Source organism: Sturnira hondurensis, unplaced genomic scaffold (genome assembly GCF_014824575.4).
Source record: "Sturnira hondurensis isolate 20B ecotype Veracruz unplaced genomic scaffold, ASM1482457v3 Scaffold0018728, whole genome shotgun sequence".
NCBI classification, from domain to species: Eukaryota; Metazoa; Chordata; class Mammalia; order Chiroptera; family Phyllostomidae; genus Sturnira; species Sturnira hondurensis.
In genome coordinates this window covers 19609611-19629380 of record NW_028091359.1, presented here as the reverse complement: position 1 = coordinate 19629380, position 19770 = coordinate 19609611, and the positions used below count along the sequence as shown (strand labels likewise).

At 45.0% G+C, this 19770-nt stretch overlaps 1 protein-coding gene across 1 annotated transcript in view; it reads right to left on the bottom strand.

Moving 5' to 3' along the window:
• Positions 1–7051: 7051 nt before the first annotated feature.
• Positions 7052–19770, bottom strand: part of RPA1 (replication protein A1) — a 47845-nt gene continuing 35126 nt past the window's right edge. The window contains exons 14-17 of the mRNA XM_037069914.1: positions 17225–17401; positions 13577–13684; positions 9544–9630; positions 7052–8022 (exon numbers count right to left, since the gene is read on the bottom strand). Of these exons, the coding sequence (XP_036925809.1) occupies positions 7918–8022; positions 9544–9630; positions 13577–13684; positions 17225–17401 (477 nt within the window). The 3' untranslated portion in view covers positions 7052–7917. The remainder of the gene's footprint in view (positions 8023–9543; positions 9631–13576; positions 13685–17224; positions 17402–19770) is intronic.

The following is a 19770-nucleotide window of genomic DNA, read 5'->3' as shown; positions in this document are numbered from 1 at the left end:
TGGACCAACTTGAATGAATAGCAGCCATTACTGAGCATATTACCCAAGCCAGTGGCACACGTATGTACATGGCACATACAGGTGCAAATACACGAACACACACACCTCATACTTGGAGCAAACTCTGATTACAGACTGGACTAATTAGACATAGGGGGGTCCTGAAGCAAATTCATTGCCCCATTTTCCAGAATGAAATGAGTTCTCTTCCTTTGGGGGCGCTAAACCAGCATGTCAGTAGCTAAGCGGCGGAGAAGGGTGATGCTGTGGCTGAAATAACTTCAACTTCCCAAGTTTATCCAAGGACATTGACCCCAGGCTGGGGAGCTGGGATGGCAAGAGATACCATTCCAGAGTCAACAAATTAGCACTGACTTATATATAAATAAGCTCTGGGAAACAGAGTAGCGGCTGGCTCCTTATTAGCTCTTTGAAGATGCCAGGGGCAGGTTTTAGACGTTTAGGAATACGAAACTAGGTTAGATTCCCACAGTCGGCTGAAGGTGGATAGAGTGATGTTACCGGGTTTAACCAGAGACATTAAGAGACTCTTCATTATCCCCACACCACTGTGACCAAAGTTATCACATGAGCCATAATGCAAGAGAGAATTTCATTCCATCAACAAGAGAGGGAGCCAGTCTGTCTTTATCCAAAAGAAAATGAGCAGCCCAGCATGAAGCTTGTGAGGAATTGAGTGTACAACACTCCAATAACATGCCCTGCAGGATTTCCTCAGCTATTTAGTTGGCTAAGCAGAGCAGGTTGCCCTGGGTACCTGGCTTGCCATAACGCCCACTCTAGGAGTCACTGAAAGGTCAGTTAAAGACCAAAAGAAAAAAGAAAAAAAAAAAACTAAAAAACAAAACACACGCTGAGGCTGCATTCCAATGGCTTAAGTATTAAGCACCAAGAAAATCAAGATCTGGACTGCTCTCCTGATGCTCAGCAACTTCATTATTATTTCTGTACAAAATTCTACTCCTTGAACCAACTCCCTTGCTATCACCTGCATCCCGGTTTACTTTCCCTACTCTCGTGCCTGCAGTGTCTGCCGCTCCTTCAGCCTGAAAGCGACATTCCTCCCCGCCAGCCTGTTTTTCTCACCTTTACAATCACAACGCCCTAGTTCTGTGACTGCCACCACCAGATTCTGCCCTCTCCCCTCCACTGCACACTCAACCTTGCTCCACACCGCTTTGCTTGTTTCTCAAGCGTTTTTGCATTTTGTGGGCCTTCCCCTCTCAGATGAAAATTTAGGGACCGCCCTGGCTGGTGCGGCTCTGTGGGTTGAGCGAATGTCCGTGAACCAAAGCATTGCTGGTTCAATTGCCAGTCAGGGCACACGCCTGGGTTGGGGACCAGGTCCCCAGTGGGGGGCACACAAGAGGCAACCACACATTAATGTTTCTCTCCCTCTCTTTCTCCTTCCCTTCCCTTCTCTATAAAAATAAATAAATAAAATCTAAAATAAAATAAAATGTAGGGACGGAACCAAGTCTTACACTTCCTGTCACTTCTCATGGCACCCCCACTAGGGTTTTCACGTCAGCGTCACCCAGTTTAGATATACTGACTGGCTTAGTAGTTTTATAGCTGGAGTAGAAAATCTGTAAATGACCCAGCATACCACCCCCCCCCACCCACCCAACGGAGCAAAAATTGCACCCACGTTCAGATGTTCCTGGCATCTTATAACTCGCCCAAAGCCAGATTTATTGCTCCCGCTGAAAGTGTATCTTCTCTAAGCCTCGCTTAAAAGCTACCACTTGGCAGAAGATCAAGTGGGAAGTGCAGGATAGCAGGTGATGGCGAGGGTAGGAGGGGGTGGGGAGGGCGGGGCGGAGCTAATAATTGAAGCTCCGAGAACTACCAGCTCAATATTTAACCTAACTGGTAATTTGCTGTGACAATTATGCCACAAACGGAACACTAGTACTAAGCAAGAATGTCGCTCGCTAATTAAGAGGGCTCTGCTTTTCCTAGCCGCCCGCACTTTAATAACACACACAAAATGAGGCTTGGCTCCAGGAGCCAAAGGTTCAGTTAGGAGGCATGTGCAGCAAGCAGCTGTGGCATGCACATCCACCCGTGAGTGACGCTGCCGGGTAAGCCTGCTAACACCTCCAATTCTCCCTCAGATGAGAAGGGAACAGAGCGGCGCAGGCCCCCCCAGCGCCAGTCCCCGCTGACTGACAGGCGTCTTCCCGGAACACCTGTGCGTGTCTCTACTGCAAAGCGACCCGCTTTCCCCACAGCACCGCTCTCCGGCCACGGAGGCTTGGCGTGGGTTTGATCCTTAAAGAGCAACTTTACCAAGGGCTTTCATGAAAATAAAAGTCCACGGAAATGAATTTTCCTCTCAAAGATGGAGAGGAAGACAGAAACAGGAACACACACACACACACACACACACACACCCTACTCGCTGGCGGAAAGACAAAAGAATATTATTAACATCATAGCTATAAAGAAGGATGTTGCCATCTTCTAAATTGACTGCTAGATTCATGGAACGTGGCTAAGCAAGACAAACCATTTTCTGCTTAATTAGTGGCTCCTTTGTGGAAGGTTTGCAGCCTGGAGAGAACCCATTAGAGCAGGAGAGCTCATTTACAGAGATGCACCTTCTAAGCTATTGGAATTTAAAATAAATAGTGGAGAAGGGAAGGGTGGTGGAGGTGGGAGTAGGGGTGCTACGGAGGCAGGAAAGCTCCTACGGAAGACGAGCTTCGCATCCCAAGCCGAAGTGCTGGGGAGATCAGCTTTCCTAAGCACACATAGAAGCCTCTGAAATTTTAGGCCAATAGGAATGACCTCTGTACCACGGCTGACTGAAGATATAAATAAACTTCAACATGAACAGCAGTATCACCTGTGAGACGAGAGATGAGAGTCCAATTGGGCTTATTTTTTGAAAGTCCAGGCTGTTCTGACTCCGTTTCAGTGGATGGCATTCAGGAGCACAAAGCTGCCGCTCCCCAAGGCCAGCCCCTGCTTCACCGGGCGCCAGCCCCTCGGTTACCTAACCATTGCGGGGAAGCTGCACCACACACAAGTTAAATATAGGCTGAGTTATCTGCATCTTACAAGCACCAAGAAAGCTATCTGAGGAAGCTGTCATTTTTAATGACAGCACAAACTTCCAATTACCAAGTGGGTAATACACTAGGGAGCAGGGATGATTTTATAAGAATGACTCACAATTATTAAAAGTGTACACGATTACCTTTGAATCGGATATAAATACTTCCCAGGAGGAAGGTGGGATTAATTTTGCAAGTGGTCTGTTTATATTCAAGGCTGAAAAAAAAAAGACTGTTTTCTTCAAAATCCTGTTATTTTGAGATTTATCAATAGCCAAGAAGCAGGGGCTACAAAGCGACAGCCATGAAGAGCCTGGAAAAGCTGGGAGGCTGTAAAAATGGCCAGGGGGTTGGAGTAAAGTCTCAAGTACAAGTTCATTGGCAAGTCACAACGCAAGAATCAGGGGTTTGGCAAGAGAGAATACGAGTAAGGAGCCCAGTGAGGAACCCGGTTTCCTTTTGTGCGGTCCACCTACTCCCGCGGCCCCTACATAGCTTTGTCAGTTAGTGCTACATACAAAACGACTATCACCAGGGGTTGCACACATTCCCCACACAGGTCAGACGCACTTGACCTAAGCAAAGGCTACATACAATCCATATGTCTCAAATCACCCAATTCTTCATAAAGTCTCTCCTGATGACTTTTGTCTCCAGTGGCCTCCCTACTTATTGAATTTTAATTTGACTTGTGATATCACTACTTAGCTCCAAATAGACCCCAGTTCTTGGGGACAAGGGTATCTTGATTTAAAATCACTAGAAAGAGCCCTGGCTAGTGTAGCTCAGTGGCATGAGCGTGGACCTGTGATGCAAAGGGTCCCTGGTTCGATTCCCAGTCAGGGCACATGCCTGGGTTGCAGACCAGGTCCCCAGGGTAGGGGACACAAGAGAGGCAACCACACATTGATGTTTCTCTCCCTCTTTCTCCTTCCCTTCCCCTCTCTCTAAAAAAAATAATAAATAAATAAATAATATATATTTTAAGATTTTATTTATCTATCTTTAGAGGGGAAGGGAAGGAGAGAGGGAGAGAAATATCAATGTATGATTGCCTCTCGTGGGTCCCCCGCCGGGAACTGGCCTGCAACCCAGGCATGTGCCCTGACTGGGAATCGAACCGCGACCGTCTGGTCCGCAGGCCTGCGCTCAATCCACTGAGCTACACCGCCCAGGGCAAAATATTTTTTAAAAATCACTAGAAAGAGGGCAAAACAGATGGTCAATGAAGACAAACACGACATACTTTTCACAACGACTTAACAAAACCACCAACACAAATGTAATTACAAGATTTAATAGTCATTAACTAATTGATCTAAAGAATCAGGTTGACTTCTAAAGCAAGCCAAATGTGTTCTCAAGAGGCCATTTCTGCCACAGTAGCAGAAAACAAGAGGGTTTGGGCTTCTCCCTAGGCGCAGCCACATTGTGCGGTGGGTGGGACGAACCACCCAGGGCTCCAGAGCCTCTCCCCCTCCTCCCCACATTAGTCTACCTGCTGTTGCTCCAGAGGATTCTGGGGCCTGCTCGGATTGCCCGCCAGCCCTTGATGGTATACAGAGTTACAGGAGTTATCACTACACTAAGGCAAAGGAAAAGCAATCAGAGACCCAAGAGAACAGGAGAAGCAGGCATATACATTCAGTCCCACAAAGGATAAAAGCTCGAAATCACCAAACGCTGAGCGTAGGGTAACAACTAGAAAGTACAAGCATCCAGCAAGTGAATTGGCTCAATAAATTTACACATCCCTATAGCCAAATACCAATTAAAATTGCGTGGGTCTATTTTTATTGAAATAAAATGTCCATGCTAGGAGAAAATTATGCGTAGTATAATGCCCCTCCCTTTTTTAAAATCAAAACTATACTTATATGCATAGAAAAAAGTAGTCAGCTACACAAGTGATTCTTGCTGACTGGTGGGATTATGGGTAATTTTATGTTTTCTTATCTGTAGGTTTTCTACAATGAACACGAATTACTTGCATAAGAAATAATGGTCAAAACAGTCCCCATTTCTTTCCTTTAACAGACATTAACAATACTTAACATCAGCTTAATAATAAAATATGCTCACTCAGTAAGAGTGTTTATAAAAGCCAGAACTCTACCAACAGAGTGGATTATAAATCTAAGGGCTAACAACCACATAAAAGGGGGGCAGGGAGCGGGGCAGGGAAGAAACCCTCTCTTTGAGATAAGGAAACAATCAATTTACTAGGGGAGCAGTGGCCTCCTAACAGGCGAAGAGAAGGAAAGGAGACCAAATAACCTGTTTCATTTTCTATAAATAAAACCTTGGAAGGCATATTGCCAAAGAAACACAAGTCAATACAAACCTTTATATACTGGGCTGCTGAACTTCACTTTTAGACAGTATATTAATTATGTAGTCAATAGCCATGGGTTTCATTAGTGTATTAAATACCATGATCAATATTATTTATCCTTTTTGAAGACAGTCCACTCAGGGAAAAACAAAAAAGGGAGGGGAGGGGGAAATTTTGACCCTGAAGTTCAAAAAAGCCAGAACAGCACACTAGAGATTAGCAAGGCTTTAATGGAAAGCATAAAACACTGAAAATATGGACAGAAATCTGATTATTACCCTTTTATTTTTTGTTGTCTCCTTCACAATGAGACTGGAGGGAATCCAAGAACCATTTAAAATAAAGGCGAAATGATTAGATTTTTCCCCTAATTGCTTAACGCTGATGTCATGGCGTACACAAAATAAGCATCGATCTCTAAGTGAAAGATGAGGAATAGAGTAACACGAACAGCCTTTTGAGTAAACTAGATCCAAGAGAATTCTAAGAACAGTGGGCCAGAATCTATTTCGGCAATCCTCGGGGACCTAACTCTCTTAAAAGCGTTAACAGTGGAGCCAATTTCTGATGTTCCTCTACTGGTGATCTGGTTTTTAGTAGGGAAATCTGCTAAACACCCTCCCTGGAGGGAGCCGCCCTCCCAAGCAAGCTGGTGGATTTCTAATCACACCCGGGCTGATACGCTGCCCTCATCACGTGGCCACTGGGTGGTGGCTGGCACTCCTGAGACGCATCATGGTTGACACGCCAGTAGAGAGAAGTTTGGGGGACGGGATGCTGGGAGCGGTAGTTACTGAAGACTGGTTTGAATGCTGGGTCATCATCTCCAACCCACCATGTGTCAATGCAGAGTAGTGTTGAAGATTTAATTTTCTAGCCAGTGCTTTATGAACCATGTCAGACAGAAAAGAACTTCCACAGGAACCACTGAGGCCTCAGTCAGAGACTCAGGTGCAGCCCAGTGACCCTCTTCGGAGACCAGAAGGTGTCTAAACAATTAGCGGGCCCGAGAAAAAGACCCGTGGTGTCTGTTCTGAACAGCGCTAGCCATCCTGCCTGGAGCCACTGGTGCCTCCCCAAAGGAGACGGCTGAGGATGAAACGGACAGGGTACCGTCACTGCGGCTCCAGAGGGCCTGCACACGCTGTACGTGCACAAATCAAAACCCAGGTCCGACCGCTGCCTGGGTACTTGGAGAGGGATGTGCAGCAAATGCCAAGCGGTGGGCTGCCGCAACCGGATAGATAATTAATATGATTAGGAACACACAGAGCAAGCTCGCTCTTGCTGACTGAAAAGCCCAGTGGCATAATCACTGTTTTCTTACCAGCTCACTCTCTGTACACATTTCAAAGGCTGGTTGGTGTTAGACTGCTGTGTAAACATCAATAAAATCCCAAAGTGCCAGATCATCAGCATCCTTGGGCACAGTGGCTTTTTGTTTGTAGTGTTTTCATTCTTTTAAAGATGCATTTCAGGACTGCACACATTAGGAAGAATGATCTCCGGTGCCTTGGACAAATGTTCAAGTTGGTAATGAGTTAACATCTCCCCCAAGTGAACATTTGTTATGAAGGCTAATTAATTGCTTTCCAGTTAGAAGAACCCTCGGCATTCAAAGAAAGCAGGATTCACAGGCAAAGAATATATTCTTTATTAAAACAAAGCAAAGGAAACAAAGGGCTACTCCCTTCAAAATCTCCCCTATTTAATACAGCTTTATCAAGGAATATGTACAGGTATAAAGCGCATCCGCCAATTGAAATGCAACAGTAATTTAAGTGAAAACTAAAGCCGTGCTTTGTAGTTGCCTGGGTGTCCCTAGGGGACAGCAAGTCAATGCTTATCGGCCTTCCTCAGAAGAGACGATTCTGATTAATATCAGACCCATCTGACTTGCTCTATTAAACCCTGGAGGAAGGATATTCTTCAGATACGAAAGATAGGTCTTTGATTAATAATTCTACCCACTGCCATTCCGAGCATTACCAACTGTGTGGCGCCTCTAGAAAGGGCGCCTTTGAATTCCAGGAAGACAAGCTTGCTGAGACACCCAAGTTCCACACGACCACTTCTCGGCTGTCCCTCCTGAGCAGGAGCCCAAGTTGTGAAGGTGCCATCACTGGAGAAGCAGAAACTCTACTTATAAACTTTATTTCACTGTCTGCAGATACAGGGTCAGTTACTTAGGACATAATTCCTGATCGAAGGTAACGATGACTGAATAAAACTGACAAAAGCCTGAAGACAGAGCGACTGGTACTACACTACCCACCCACTGACCCCTTGGGCCTGACAGTTCATACCACAGCCCCTGGCGCCTGGTCTCCTTCGCCTACGAGTGGGTTTCAAGGTGCACACAGAGAGGAAATGCTTAGTCCACCATAAAGAGGCTCTGGGCACTGTGGAGCTAATGGGAAACTATTGCACGGGGGTGAGAAGTCAGTTTCGTTTCAGCTTTGTCTGCAGGCCTCCGCCCAATCAGCACTGCTCTCCTCACATGGCTGCATTTCTCCTGATGTTCATGATCATCCTTCTGCTGTATTCCCTGTAGTCCACGGGCTTCACGTCCATCACTGTGGCCTTAATTCGAGATTCATCCTTTGAGGAAAGAAAAGCAATGTATGAATGGAGGAAAGCTGGTTGCATGAAGCAGCAGTGAAAACCCCCTTTGCTTCAGTGGTTTCAACGATCCCAGAAGGAGAAACACACACACACACTCTCTCTCTCCCCTCCCTGCCCCCCAGCCCTGGATTCAGAGTTCAGTCATTCCAATAACGAAAACATTGTGAGTGAGGGTCCAGTCCAGACTTTCTGGGGCTGGGACAGTGGACGGAAGTCTCCCTTCAACACCAGCCCTTGTCATCCTTTCCTCATGTTCCCAAACACTCGGAAACCTAGAATCCAACTGCGATGGACCCTAGCGGGCTCATCAAGTTCAGTATTTCTCTCTACAGAGGGGGAGGTAAGAACCCAGAGAAGACAAGGGACTTGCCTAAAGCCACACAGCTAGTTCTGAAAGCTGAGTGTCGTGTGGCAGCGGAGGAAGACCTGGTCGGCCCCGTCCCAGCGCTGCGGGAGGCGAGCTCTGTACCTCCCCTTCCCCACCCAAACCATGGAGGGACCGAGTGACCCTTCAAACCCCTCCCTGATCCCACCTCACTCAGACATCGTATCACAGACATGTGACTCCTAGTCTCACTCACGGCTTACAAACACATCTATCACCAGGTATGAAGATGAAGGTCTAATAACGAAACAGGAGTTACCCCTGAAACTTGCAGAGACGTCCTCAGGATCCTCCCTCCTCACGTGCTCAACAGGGCGGAACCAGTGCCTTTAGAGGCAGGGCCGGGTGGCGCCGGGGGAGGCCACAGAGTCCAGCTCTGGGGCTCACACACTCTAGCAGGCTTAGCAGTTACTCAACACAGTCATATTTCTAAGCATGGTTAAGAGCAACGCTTTGCACTTGGATTGTCTAAGTCGGAGCCTGACACCTGCCACTTGTTAGCATATGACTTTGGGCAAATTACTTACTCTCTTGTACGTGACATTTTTCACTGGTAACATGGAGATAACAATAGTTCCTACATACAAGGTCACTGTCATGATCTAGTGAGATGATATGTGGGAAGTAAAAGGTGCAAAACAGTATCTGGCAGGTAGTTAAGTGCTCGATAAATTATGACCACGCAACTCTATGATATCCTGGGCAACATAACGAATTTCCAAGGTGATTTTAACTACATGTGGCCTTTGTTTTACATACTGACTTTAAAACCCGAACCTTGTGGAAGATGCAAGTCCATTATACATATTATCATTCTTCTTCAGCACACAAACACCCCAGGTTGTAACTGAAAAGACCATGTAGCATTTATTCCTCCCGATGCCTGACACTGGACAAGACATGTAACCTCTAAGCCCAGTTCCTTCTCTGAAAACAGGGCTGATAATGGTTCCTCTGTGTTGGGAAGTTTCAATGAATCACACAGGCAGGGTGCTGAGCACTGGGTCTGGCACACAGTAAGCAATCACTCGACAGCCGACACTGTAATGTGGTGGGCGGGCCACAGCAGGTGCCCGCTGCTAACCCTTCCACAGCCCGGCAACCTTACTTACATTGTAGGTCTCTAGTTTGACCCTGATCTTGAATACGAAAGATCGAAAGTTGGCATTCTGGAAAACTTCCTCAAATGCCTGCTCATTCTGCAAAAAGAAATATAAAACTTTAGAATTGAATACTACTGAATCACTTGAAAATATCGGACTTTGAAAAAGATTTTGAGAAAAGTTTCTGAGAAAATTATCACCCCAGGTTTAAAATTACTCAGGAATGACTAACCTACAGGTGACATTTCATAAAACTGTTTAAGCAGCCCTGGCTGGTGTTGCTCAGCGGACTGAGCATGGGCCTATGAACCAAGGGATCAAGGTTCGATTCCCGGTCGGGGCGCATGCCTGGGTTGCAGGCCAGTTCCCGGCAGGGGACTCACGAGAGGCAACAACGCACTGATGTTTCTCTCCCTCTCTCCTTTCCCTCTAAAGATGAATAAATAAAATCTTAAAAAAAAACTGTTTAAGCAAACATTTCATTAAGATACTCTGTCTAGGAGTCAAACTCATGGAGAGAGGAAACAGAACAGGGGTGACGAGGCCGAGGGGTGGGAACAGGGAGTGAGTGCTCAGTGGGGACAGTCTCAGTCTGGGGAGATGACAGGTTCTGGGGCGGGTGGTGGGGACGGTTGTACAGCAGTGTGAATATACGACTTATACTTAAAAATGGTCAGGGTGATAAATTTGTTATGTCTATTTCGTCACAATAAAAACACTTGCACAAAAAACGGAAATACTTCTAGGAAACACATTCCTAAACTTCAAAAGTTTATGATGAAACAGATCAGAGGCCTAGCACCTTCCTTATAAATTGAGAACTACAGAAAAAAAATCCTTCAGACAGAGGTTTAAGGTGTCGTATATACTATTTCCGCCTCTGTATCTACAACTACTGATACGATGAGCAGGTGAAGAAGACCGGTAAAGGGGGCAAGCTTAGGGCAAGCTGAAAAAGCACAGTGCTTTCTCTCTTTCTCTTGCCCCTCAAACAGCTTGATTAAGCTTGTTTTAAAAATAAAAAAAGGTCTGGCCAACATAGGGATTAGAGAAAGCATATTATAAAAGCACACATAAAATTTATAGTTAACTGTATATAAAAAGTTCCTCTCAGGCAAGCCCCATGGAACATAATAATAGCTTTGTTACATAAAACTTTTTTTTTAAATATAGTTTATTGATTATACCATTACAGTTGTTCTATTCCCCCCTTCATTCCCCTCCACCCGCACACTCCCTCCCCCACCCTTCTCCCCCCTTAGTTTATAACCACATGTCTCAACTTCTTTAGATTCTATATTTCCCCCACTATTCTCGCCCTCCCCCCTATCTATTTTCTACCTACCATCTATGCTATTTTCTGTGCCTTCTCTCCCCTTCTCCTCCTCCCACCCTCGTTTCACACCCTCCATGTGTTCTTCATTTCTATGGTTCCACTCCTGATCTAGCTGTCCTCTTGGTTTGCTTTTGTTTTAGGTGTGGTTGTTAATAACTGTGTGTTTGCTGTCCTTTCACTGTTCATGTTTTTCATCATCTCTTTCTTATATAAGTCCCTTTAGCATTTCATATAATAAGGGCTTGTTGATGATGAACTCCTTGAACTTGACCTTGTCTGAGAAGCACTTTATCTGTCCTTCCATTCTAAATGAAAGTTTTGCTGGATAGAGCAATCTTGGCTGTAGGTCTTTGGATTTCATGACTTGGAATACTTCTTTCCAGCCCCTTCTTGCCTGTAAGGTCTCTTTTGAGAAATCCGCTGACAGTCTGATGGGTACTCCTTTGTAGGTGACTGTCCCCTTATCCCTTGCTGCTTCTAGGATTCTCTCCTTCATTTTAGTCTTGGCTAATGTAATTATGATGTGCCTTGGTGTGTTCCTTCTTGGGTCCAACTTCTTTGGCACTCTCTGAGCTTCCTGGATTTCCTGGAAGTCTATTTCCTTTGCCAGACTGGGGAAGTTCTCCTTTATTATTTGTTCAAATACATTTTCCACTCGTGGCTGTTTCTTTCCCCCTTCTGGTACCCCTATAATCCGGATGTTGGAACGTTTAAAGATGTCCTGGAGGTTCCTAAGCCTCTCCTCATTTTTTTGAATTCTTGTTTCTTTACTATTTTCCGGTTGGATGTTTCGTTCTTCCTTCTGGTCCATTCCCTTGATTTGAGTCCCATTTTCCTTTCCATCGCTATTGGTTTCCTGGACCTCTCCCTTCATTTCAATTAGTTTAGCCTTCATATGTTCCTCTAATTTGTGACTAAGTTCCTCTAATTTGTGACTGTACTCTACCAATTCTGTGAGCATCCTGATAAATAGTGTTTTAAATTGGGCTTCTGAGAGGCTGGCAATCTGTTGGTCGCTTAGAGTTATTGGCTCTGGGACTTTGAGTTCTTGCACCATCTTTTGGGCTGTTTGTGCCTGTTAAGTAGCAGGAACGGAGCCCTAGGTTTTCACCAGAGCAGGGCAACTCAGTCGCTGGGTTGTGACGTTGTATGTGGGGGCGGGGTCAAAGAGGGACAATGGCTTCCCTCCGGCGCCCGCCTCCACGACCCCCACCAGCACCGCAGCCACCACCATCACCAGGGCCACGCACCCCGCTCCACTGCACGTGAGTATGCCACCGCTGTCAGCCCTCCACCACTGGGTTCCCCCCCTGGGGCCTGCATGGTCCGTCTCACTGCGCGCGAATGTGTGGCCTTGGTCAGTCTGCCCCGCACCCCGACTAGGTCCGGGCTACCTGCGCTCCTAGGTCTGTCCTTCCCGACCCTGCTCCGCTGCAGGCTCTGCCTCTCTTACCGTCCCTGTTGAACGGTTCGTAGCTGTCGGACTGCCATATAATTCGGTTTTCTGGTCTCTGGGTGTGTCTTAGGTCTCCAAAGCTTTTGTTGTATCCAAACTTGGTTGTGGGAGAAGGCACAGTGTTTCCACCTATGCCTCCATCTTGGCGGAATGTTACATAAAACTCTTGTTTAAAGGTTACTTCACACACAAAAACAAGTCCTCTGGGCTTTCAGATATGTAAATAAAACAATGTGAAACCTTCAGAAAGTTATATCAGCCGCCATTACTCTCTCAAGACGACAGAAGGCGGGAGCCGCACTACGGGAGGATCTCGGTCCCCGAGGGGAGAGTCTCTCTGTCCTCAGTCACGGGCAGTAAAAACAGCCAACGGCAATGTGCTTGTAGCACACCCCGAAAGGCTGCCTCGAGCCTCAAAATCTGATATGAAGATAGAGGACCAGGCAAAGCAGATAAAAGATACCATCATACTTCAGAGTCAACTCCAGTGATTTCTATAAAAGGACTTGTTGGGATCATTTCCAGAGATCTCACAAAATTTTAGAAAAAGGTGGGGGCCGAGGGACAGAACTGAAGACAGAAAAGAGTAAGAAAAACACCCAAATGTCACATCCCCTTTTTTGATACTTTTCCAAGTATTCTAACTGATTTGGAGAAAATTGGGGAGGGGATTCAATGAATAAATGCCAATTTGTGTGACCCAGAAAATATAGTTTTTATTGGTCCTCTTTACACATTTTGAGCTGGTATCTTTCCTAAGATTAGCATAATTAGTAATCTGTTACCTGCATTAAACAAACCTAAAATGTAAAAATTCAAATTTATAAAAGTGAAATGGATAAAGTTACCTTATGAAAAAAAGTTACTTTGTAAAACTTGCATCTGATGACCTAATACACCAAGTACCTTATTTGGCATTTTAAACCAGGACTGAGTCAACATTACAGGAAGGTGTTTACGTTGCAAAGGCAGCTTGCATGCGGGCGCCTTTGGAAGACAGCCCCCAGACCCCGACCACCCACTGGTGCGCCCACCGGGACAGGAGGAGCAGGGCTGCTGCTCAGGCCCTTCTGTCTATACTCCTTCGTTACCTCACTGTTAGCAAATCCCAGATGGACAGAAACAGATGAAAATCGGATGAACAACTCAAATAATCCTCAGATTGAGAACTACATATAACACCCAAAAGAAGCAACCCCCAAACTATTCAACAGCCGTGAATGGGGCAGTGGTAACACAAGATGGCTGACCTTGTCCTTTAACTCTCCCAGGTAAGCAGTGCTCTGTCCCAGGATGGCCTCTGCAGACTCCTGGAAGCAAGTGACCCACTGGTTGTCTTGATAATCGGCAATATTTACCTAAAAAACACAACTCTGTATTATTTCAGCAAAGAAATAATAGAAGGCAGACACATTCAGGAGATGGGAAACCAACTCTTTCCATTCACGAATATAATCGCCTGGGGAAAAAACCACTACCACCATGTCAATATACTATATTCTTTTCAAAGAAAGTGGAAAATATCAAAGAAAGAGTTTAAAACGTTAAGTCTGATCACAGCAGAAATACAACATGCTGCGGATGGGTGAGTTCAGATCTCAGTGGAGACACAGCCCAACCAGCTGTCCTGCAGACCCGGATTCCAGGCACAGTGGACTCGGGGACCCCAGCCGCGATGGCCTATGGACTAAAGGTCGAAACAAGCTTCCAATGAGTCCGAGCAGGTTTACTGCACGTTAAATTGTACGTCCTCAGTCACTAGAAGGGGCCCACAGGACAGCTCTCAGTCACTGATGAGCATCCCAGGCAATGTAAAAGCCTGGGCTAAGGGCCTTTCTCAGCCACCAAATTTTTAACAACGGAAATGAGCAGTCAAGTGTCTCCAGTTGGATTGTGGGGTAAAATTAAATAGGGGAGTCAAGGAAGAAAAGTGCATCACAAAGAATCCAGTTGCTAAAAGGGAAAAATAAGGGGCTCAGTAGAAACAGGAGAGCAAAGGCTTCTTCTTTTGTTTTTGTTTTTTAGGTATCATTTTGATGCTTTTACATATTCACTTTGCATATGCATGGAGTTAATAGACAAAGCTATGATAAAAACAGGGAAACAAGAAGATAACAGAGACACTCACAAATAGCAGGGCATATCACATACTGGCCTCACACCCAGACTTCACCCCAGGCTACCCTCCTAGAGGCAAAGGGCACCCACTCTCCAGGGTGAGAACATCAACAGTAATACATGGGTGAGCTCCACGCGAAATCGTGTGCCAACTCCACTTAGAAGTTTAACAGAAAGACTGATGAAACAAACTCTTTGAAACAATTTTCTTCTTTTTAGCTCAATGAACTATATAGTTTACAGAAAATAAAAAGCTTACATAAATAACCTTCCCACTAAATTAATATTTTAAGGGGCAATTAAAATATAGAAAGGGTGGGCAGAATGACTTACATTTTTATCTAAAAGATTTTTTAAAATTTTGCCATCATAAAAGTATTATTTACTGTAGGAAAACGAAAACAAAAACAAAACCCCACAAAGAAACAAAGAAAAATCAACCAGAAATAACCATTACCAACAATCCACCTAATCACTTCGTTGTCCGTATACATAACCTAAGACTATATAAAACATACCATTTAAATTCTGCTACTTTCAATTAATAAAGAGTGAACATTTGCCCTGGCTGGTGTAGCTCAGTAGATTGAGCACAGGCCTGCGAACCAGAGGATCAAGGTTCGATTCCCAGTCAGGGCACATGCCTGGGTTGCAGGCCAGTTCCCTGCAGGCCAATTCCCAGCAGGGGACTCACGAAAGGCAACCATACATTGATGTTTCTCTCCCTCTCTCCTTCCACTCTAAAAATAAATAAATAAAATCTTAAAAAAAAATAGACTGAACATTTATTTATGCCCTTTTTCAAAAAAGATTTTATTTATTTATCTTTAGAGGGGAAGGGAAGGAGAGAAGGAGAGAAATATCAGTGTATGGTTGCCTCTCGTGGGTCCCCTGCTGGGAAACTGGCCTGCAACCCAGGCATGTGCCCTGACTGTGGGTCCAGTCCCCAGTGCAGGGTGCATGAGAGGCAACCACACACTGATGTTTCTCTCCCTCTCTTCTCCTCTCTCTAAAAATAAGTAAATAAAATCTTTGAAAAAAACTGATTTTAGAGAGAGGGGAAGGAAAGGAGATAGGGAGAGAAAGATTGATGTGAGAGAGAAACATCAATCAGGTTGCCCCTTGTATGCACCTGCCTGGGGATCAGTATCAAAACCAAGGCATGTGCCCTCACCAGGAATTGAACCTGCGGTTTACAGGACAATGTTCCAACCAACTGAGCCACACCGTCCAGGGTTTACAGTCTTCATTAACATTGATCTCAAATACTTTAACTGTGGAAACTATTGAACAGTAAATTGTTAACACTGGTTTTCTAATATTTTAACTGTGGGAACTACCAAACAGCAAATTCTAATTTCTTCATGACACTCCGTTGTATAGATATTCAATAAAGGAATTAACCAGTAGAATATTAAGGACATTTAAGCTGTTTCCAGCCCTGGCTGGTGTAGCTCAGTGGGTTGAGCACCACCCTGCAAACCAAAAGGGCGCTGGTTCGATTTCCAGCCAGGGCACAGGCCTGGGCTGCAGGCCAGGTGCCCAGTAGGGGGTGCGCAAGAGGCAACCACAAATTGAGGTTTCCCTCTCTCTCTCTTCCTTCTTTTCTGTCTAAAAATATATAAAGAAAATCTTTTTAAAAAAAGCTGTATCCAATAAATAACAGGGTAATAGACAACTTTACAGAGATGTACCATTTCTGATTATTTTCTAAAAGATTTTATTTATTTATTTATTTATTTAAAAGATTTTATTTATTTATCTTTAGAGGGGAAGGAGAGAGGGAGAGAAACATCAATGTATGGTTGCCTTTTGTGCGTCCCCTGCTGGGAGTTGGCCGGCAGGGAACTGGACTACAACCCAGGCATGTGCCCTGACTGGGAATCGAACCGCGATGCTCTGGTTCGCTATTTATTTATTTTTAGAGAGAGAAGGGAAGGGAGGAAGAAAGAGATGGAGACAAACATCAATCTGTAAAAGATACATTGGTTGCCTGTGACACACCCCCAACTGGGGACCTGGCCTGCAACCCAGACATGTGCCCTGACTGGGAATCAAACTGGTGACCTTTTGGTTCACAGACTGGCATTCAGTCCACTGAGCCACACCAGCCAGGGCTGATTATTTCTTTAGAAGAAATTCCCTCCAGGTGTTTACTGTGTCAGAAAACATAAATATTTTTAAGGCTTCCAATATATTACTGCCAAATCATTAGCTAAAAAATGAAAGTGACTGTTTTTTGCACCTTTATCATTTACTGTAACTTTAAAAAACACTCACCCCACCCCCCATTTTAAAGGTTTAGAAAACCTTGAAAGAAACAATTCTTACAGTGCAAAAAAGCCAGTCCCACATCAGCATGCAGTCACATTCCTCTGAAGTCAGCTCTGCTAGGGCTAGAGAAACAGATGACCCACAAGACAAGTAACTAAATATAGGCATCAGCTGCACGTATAATCACTGCTCTCCAGAAATGCCATTTCAAATTAATTTATCTTCATAACAGTGAGCAGGCGAGTGCCACCAATGCTGTAATTGTACCACATGCACAGCAGACTGAAATTAGCTGGGCATCTAAATGTAACTCGGGTATGAAAAAATGCTTTTAGTAGGAGCAGACAGCCTGCTATTCAATCGAAAGGGCCCCTACTTTCGTATTTATGGAGCAATAATAAGCTCTTTAGCACTCACTCATGAGCTTGTTTTGCTGTTTCTATAGTGCCTGGCACTCGGGAGAAACTCAAATACCACAGTGGTTCCCATCTACCCATTCTACTTACTGACAGGATCATGCGGTACTTGAAATTGGGAAATTCACGGTCACATTTCTCACAGCGGTATAATCCATTCTGCTGATCAATCACTTTCTTATTGCAGTCCGGAGTCGGGCAGGCCTGGTACATGGAGTTCTCCTTGCGAAGATACACCACCGTCGCGACGCAGCTGAAATAGTCTGCCTTCAGGAGAGAAGAGGGACGGGGCACTGAGCGAGCCGGCCTGCACTCAGACCGGGCGCAGAGCGAGCCCTCACGTGCGGGTGTCTCCACGTTCTCACCACAAGATGATTTCAGGGAGTAAGCCGTTCTCCAGCTTTAGAAATCACTTGTGCTAACCATAAAACCCCCGAAAAGGCAATAAATCAAGTTCCAAAGCATATAATTCCCTAACAATAAGAGTTAATTCTGAATTTAATTAAATTAATTAAAACTGAAATAGAGTATGCGAAAGGCAAAGGCTTCAAGAGACAAAGACTCGGTCCAGTTTCCAACCCCCCACAGGGGAGAGCTCTAGGAAGTGCAGTGAAAGCTAATGCACCGGTGTTCAAACGCCCTCCCGCATTTAAAACAGCAGAGACTTCCAGCCAAGATGGAGGTGTAGGTAGACACACCGTGCCTCCTCGCACAACCAAAAGAAGGACGACAATTTAGAAACAAAAAACAACCAGAACTGACAGAAAAATCGAACTGTATGGAAGTCTGACAACCAAGGAGTTAAAGAAACATCCATCCAGACCGGTAGGTGGGGCGCAGAGAGGGCTCAGGCAAAGTGGCAGTGGAAGACCGGGTGGGCAAGGCAGCGGTTGGTGGAGATAAACTGCAGATAAACCAGGAGAACAACTGGGAGTGAGACAGAATGGGCAACCCAGAGCTCCAGGGCAGAGAAATAGCCTCACACAGATGATTAAAAACACCTGTGGAGGTTGAGGTGCTGGGAGAGACTCCTAGCCTCACAGGAGAGCTTGTTGGGGAGACATACATGGTCCTAGAATGTACACAAGCCCGCCCACTCGGGAATCAGCACCAGAAGGGCCCAGGGAAGTGACTGAAGGCTGGCGGAATATGTGCCATTCCCTCTTGGACCCCTTCCTCACATACAGCCTCACAACACAGCCATATGGGTTACCCCGCCCTGGTGAACACCTAAGGCTCCACTCCTTACTATCTAACAGGGCCTCAAGACAGGGGAAAAAAGGCCCAAACAAAAGAACAGATCAAAGCTCCAGAAAAAATACAACTAAATGATGAAGAGACAGCCAACCTATCAGGTGCACAGGTGCAAGGTGCACAGTTCAAAGCACTGGTGATCAAGATGCTCAAAGAATTGATTTTGGTGGCAAGTTAGATGAAAAAATGAAGGCTACAATAAGTGAAATAAAGGAAAATGTACAGGGAACCAATAGTGGATGGGAAGGAAACTGGGACTCAAATCAATGGAGTGGACCAAAAGGAAGAAAGAAACAACCAAACAGAAAAGAAGAAACAAGAATTCAAAAAAAATGAGGAGAGGTTTAGGAACCTCCAGAACATCTTTAAATGTTCCAACACCTGAATTATAGGGGTACCAGAAGGAGAAAAGAAAGAGCAACAAGCGGAAAACTTATTTGAACAAATAATAAAGGAGAACTTCCCCAATCTGGCAAAGGAAATAGACTTCCAGGAAGTCCAGGAAGCTCAGAGAGTCCCAAACAAGTTGGACCCAAGAAGGAACACACCAAGGCACATCATAATTACATTAGCCAAGATGAAAATGAAGGAGAGAATTCTAGAAGCAGCAAGAGATAAGGGGACAGTCACCTACAAAGGAGTACCCATCAGACTGTCAGCGGATTTCTCAAAAGAGACCTTACAGGCAAGAAGGGGCTGGAAAGAAGTATTCCAAGTCATGAAAGGCAAGGACCTACATCCAAGATTGCTCTATTCAGCAAAGCTTTTATTTGGAATGGAAGGGCAGATAAAGTGCTTCTCAGATGAGGTCAAATTCAAGGAGTTCATCATTACCACGTCCTTATTATATGAAATGTTAAAGGGACTTATCTAAGAAAAACATAAAAAATATGAACAGTAAAATGACAGCAAACACACAGTTATTAACAACCACACTTAAAATAAAAACAAAAGTAATCTAAGCAATCAAGTAGAACAGGAACAGAACCACAGAAATGGAGATCACATGGAGGGTTAGCAACAGGGGAGGGGGAGAGAGGGGGGGAAAAGGCACAGAGAATAAGTAGCATAGATGGTGGGTAGAAAACAGACGGAGGGTAAGAATAGTATAGGAAGTGTAGAAGCCAAAGAATTTATATGTACGACCCATAGACAAGAACTATGAGGGTGGGAAGGGGTGTGCAGGACAGAGGGGAGTGGAGGGGAGTGAAGGGGCGGGGGGAACAGGACAACTGTAATAGCATAATAAAATATATTTTTAAAAAAACAGCAGAGATTCTAGGGCTCAGGTTCACTTTTATCCTTGTCTAGGCTAGGGGTCAGTGTAGTTGCAGCTACCCAACTCTGCTAGTATGGGCCAAGCGTCCACAGACAGTGCGCTG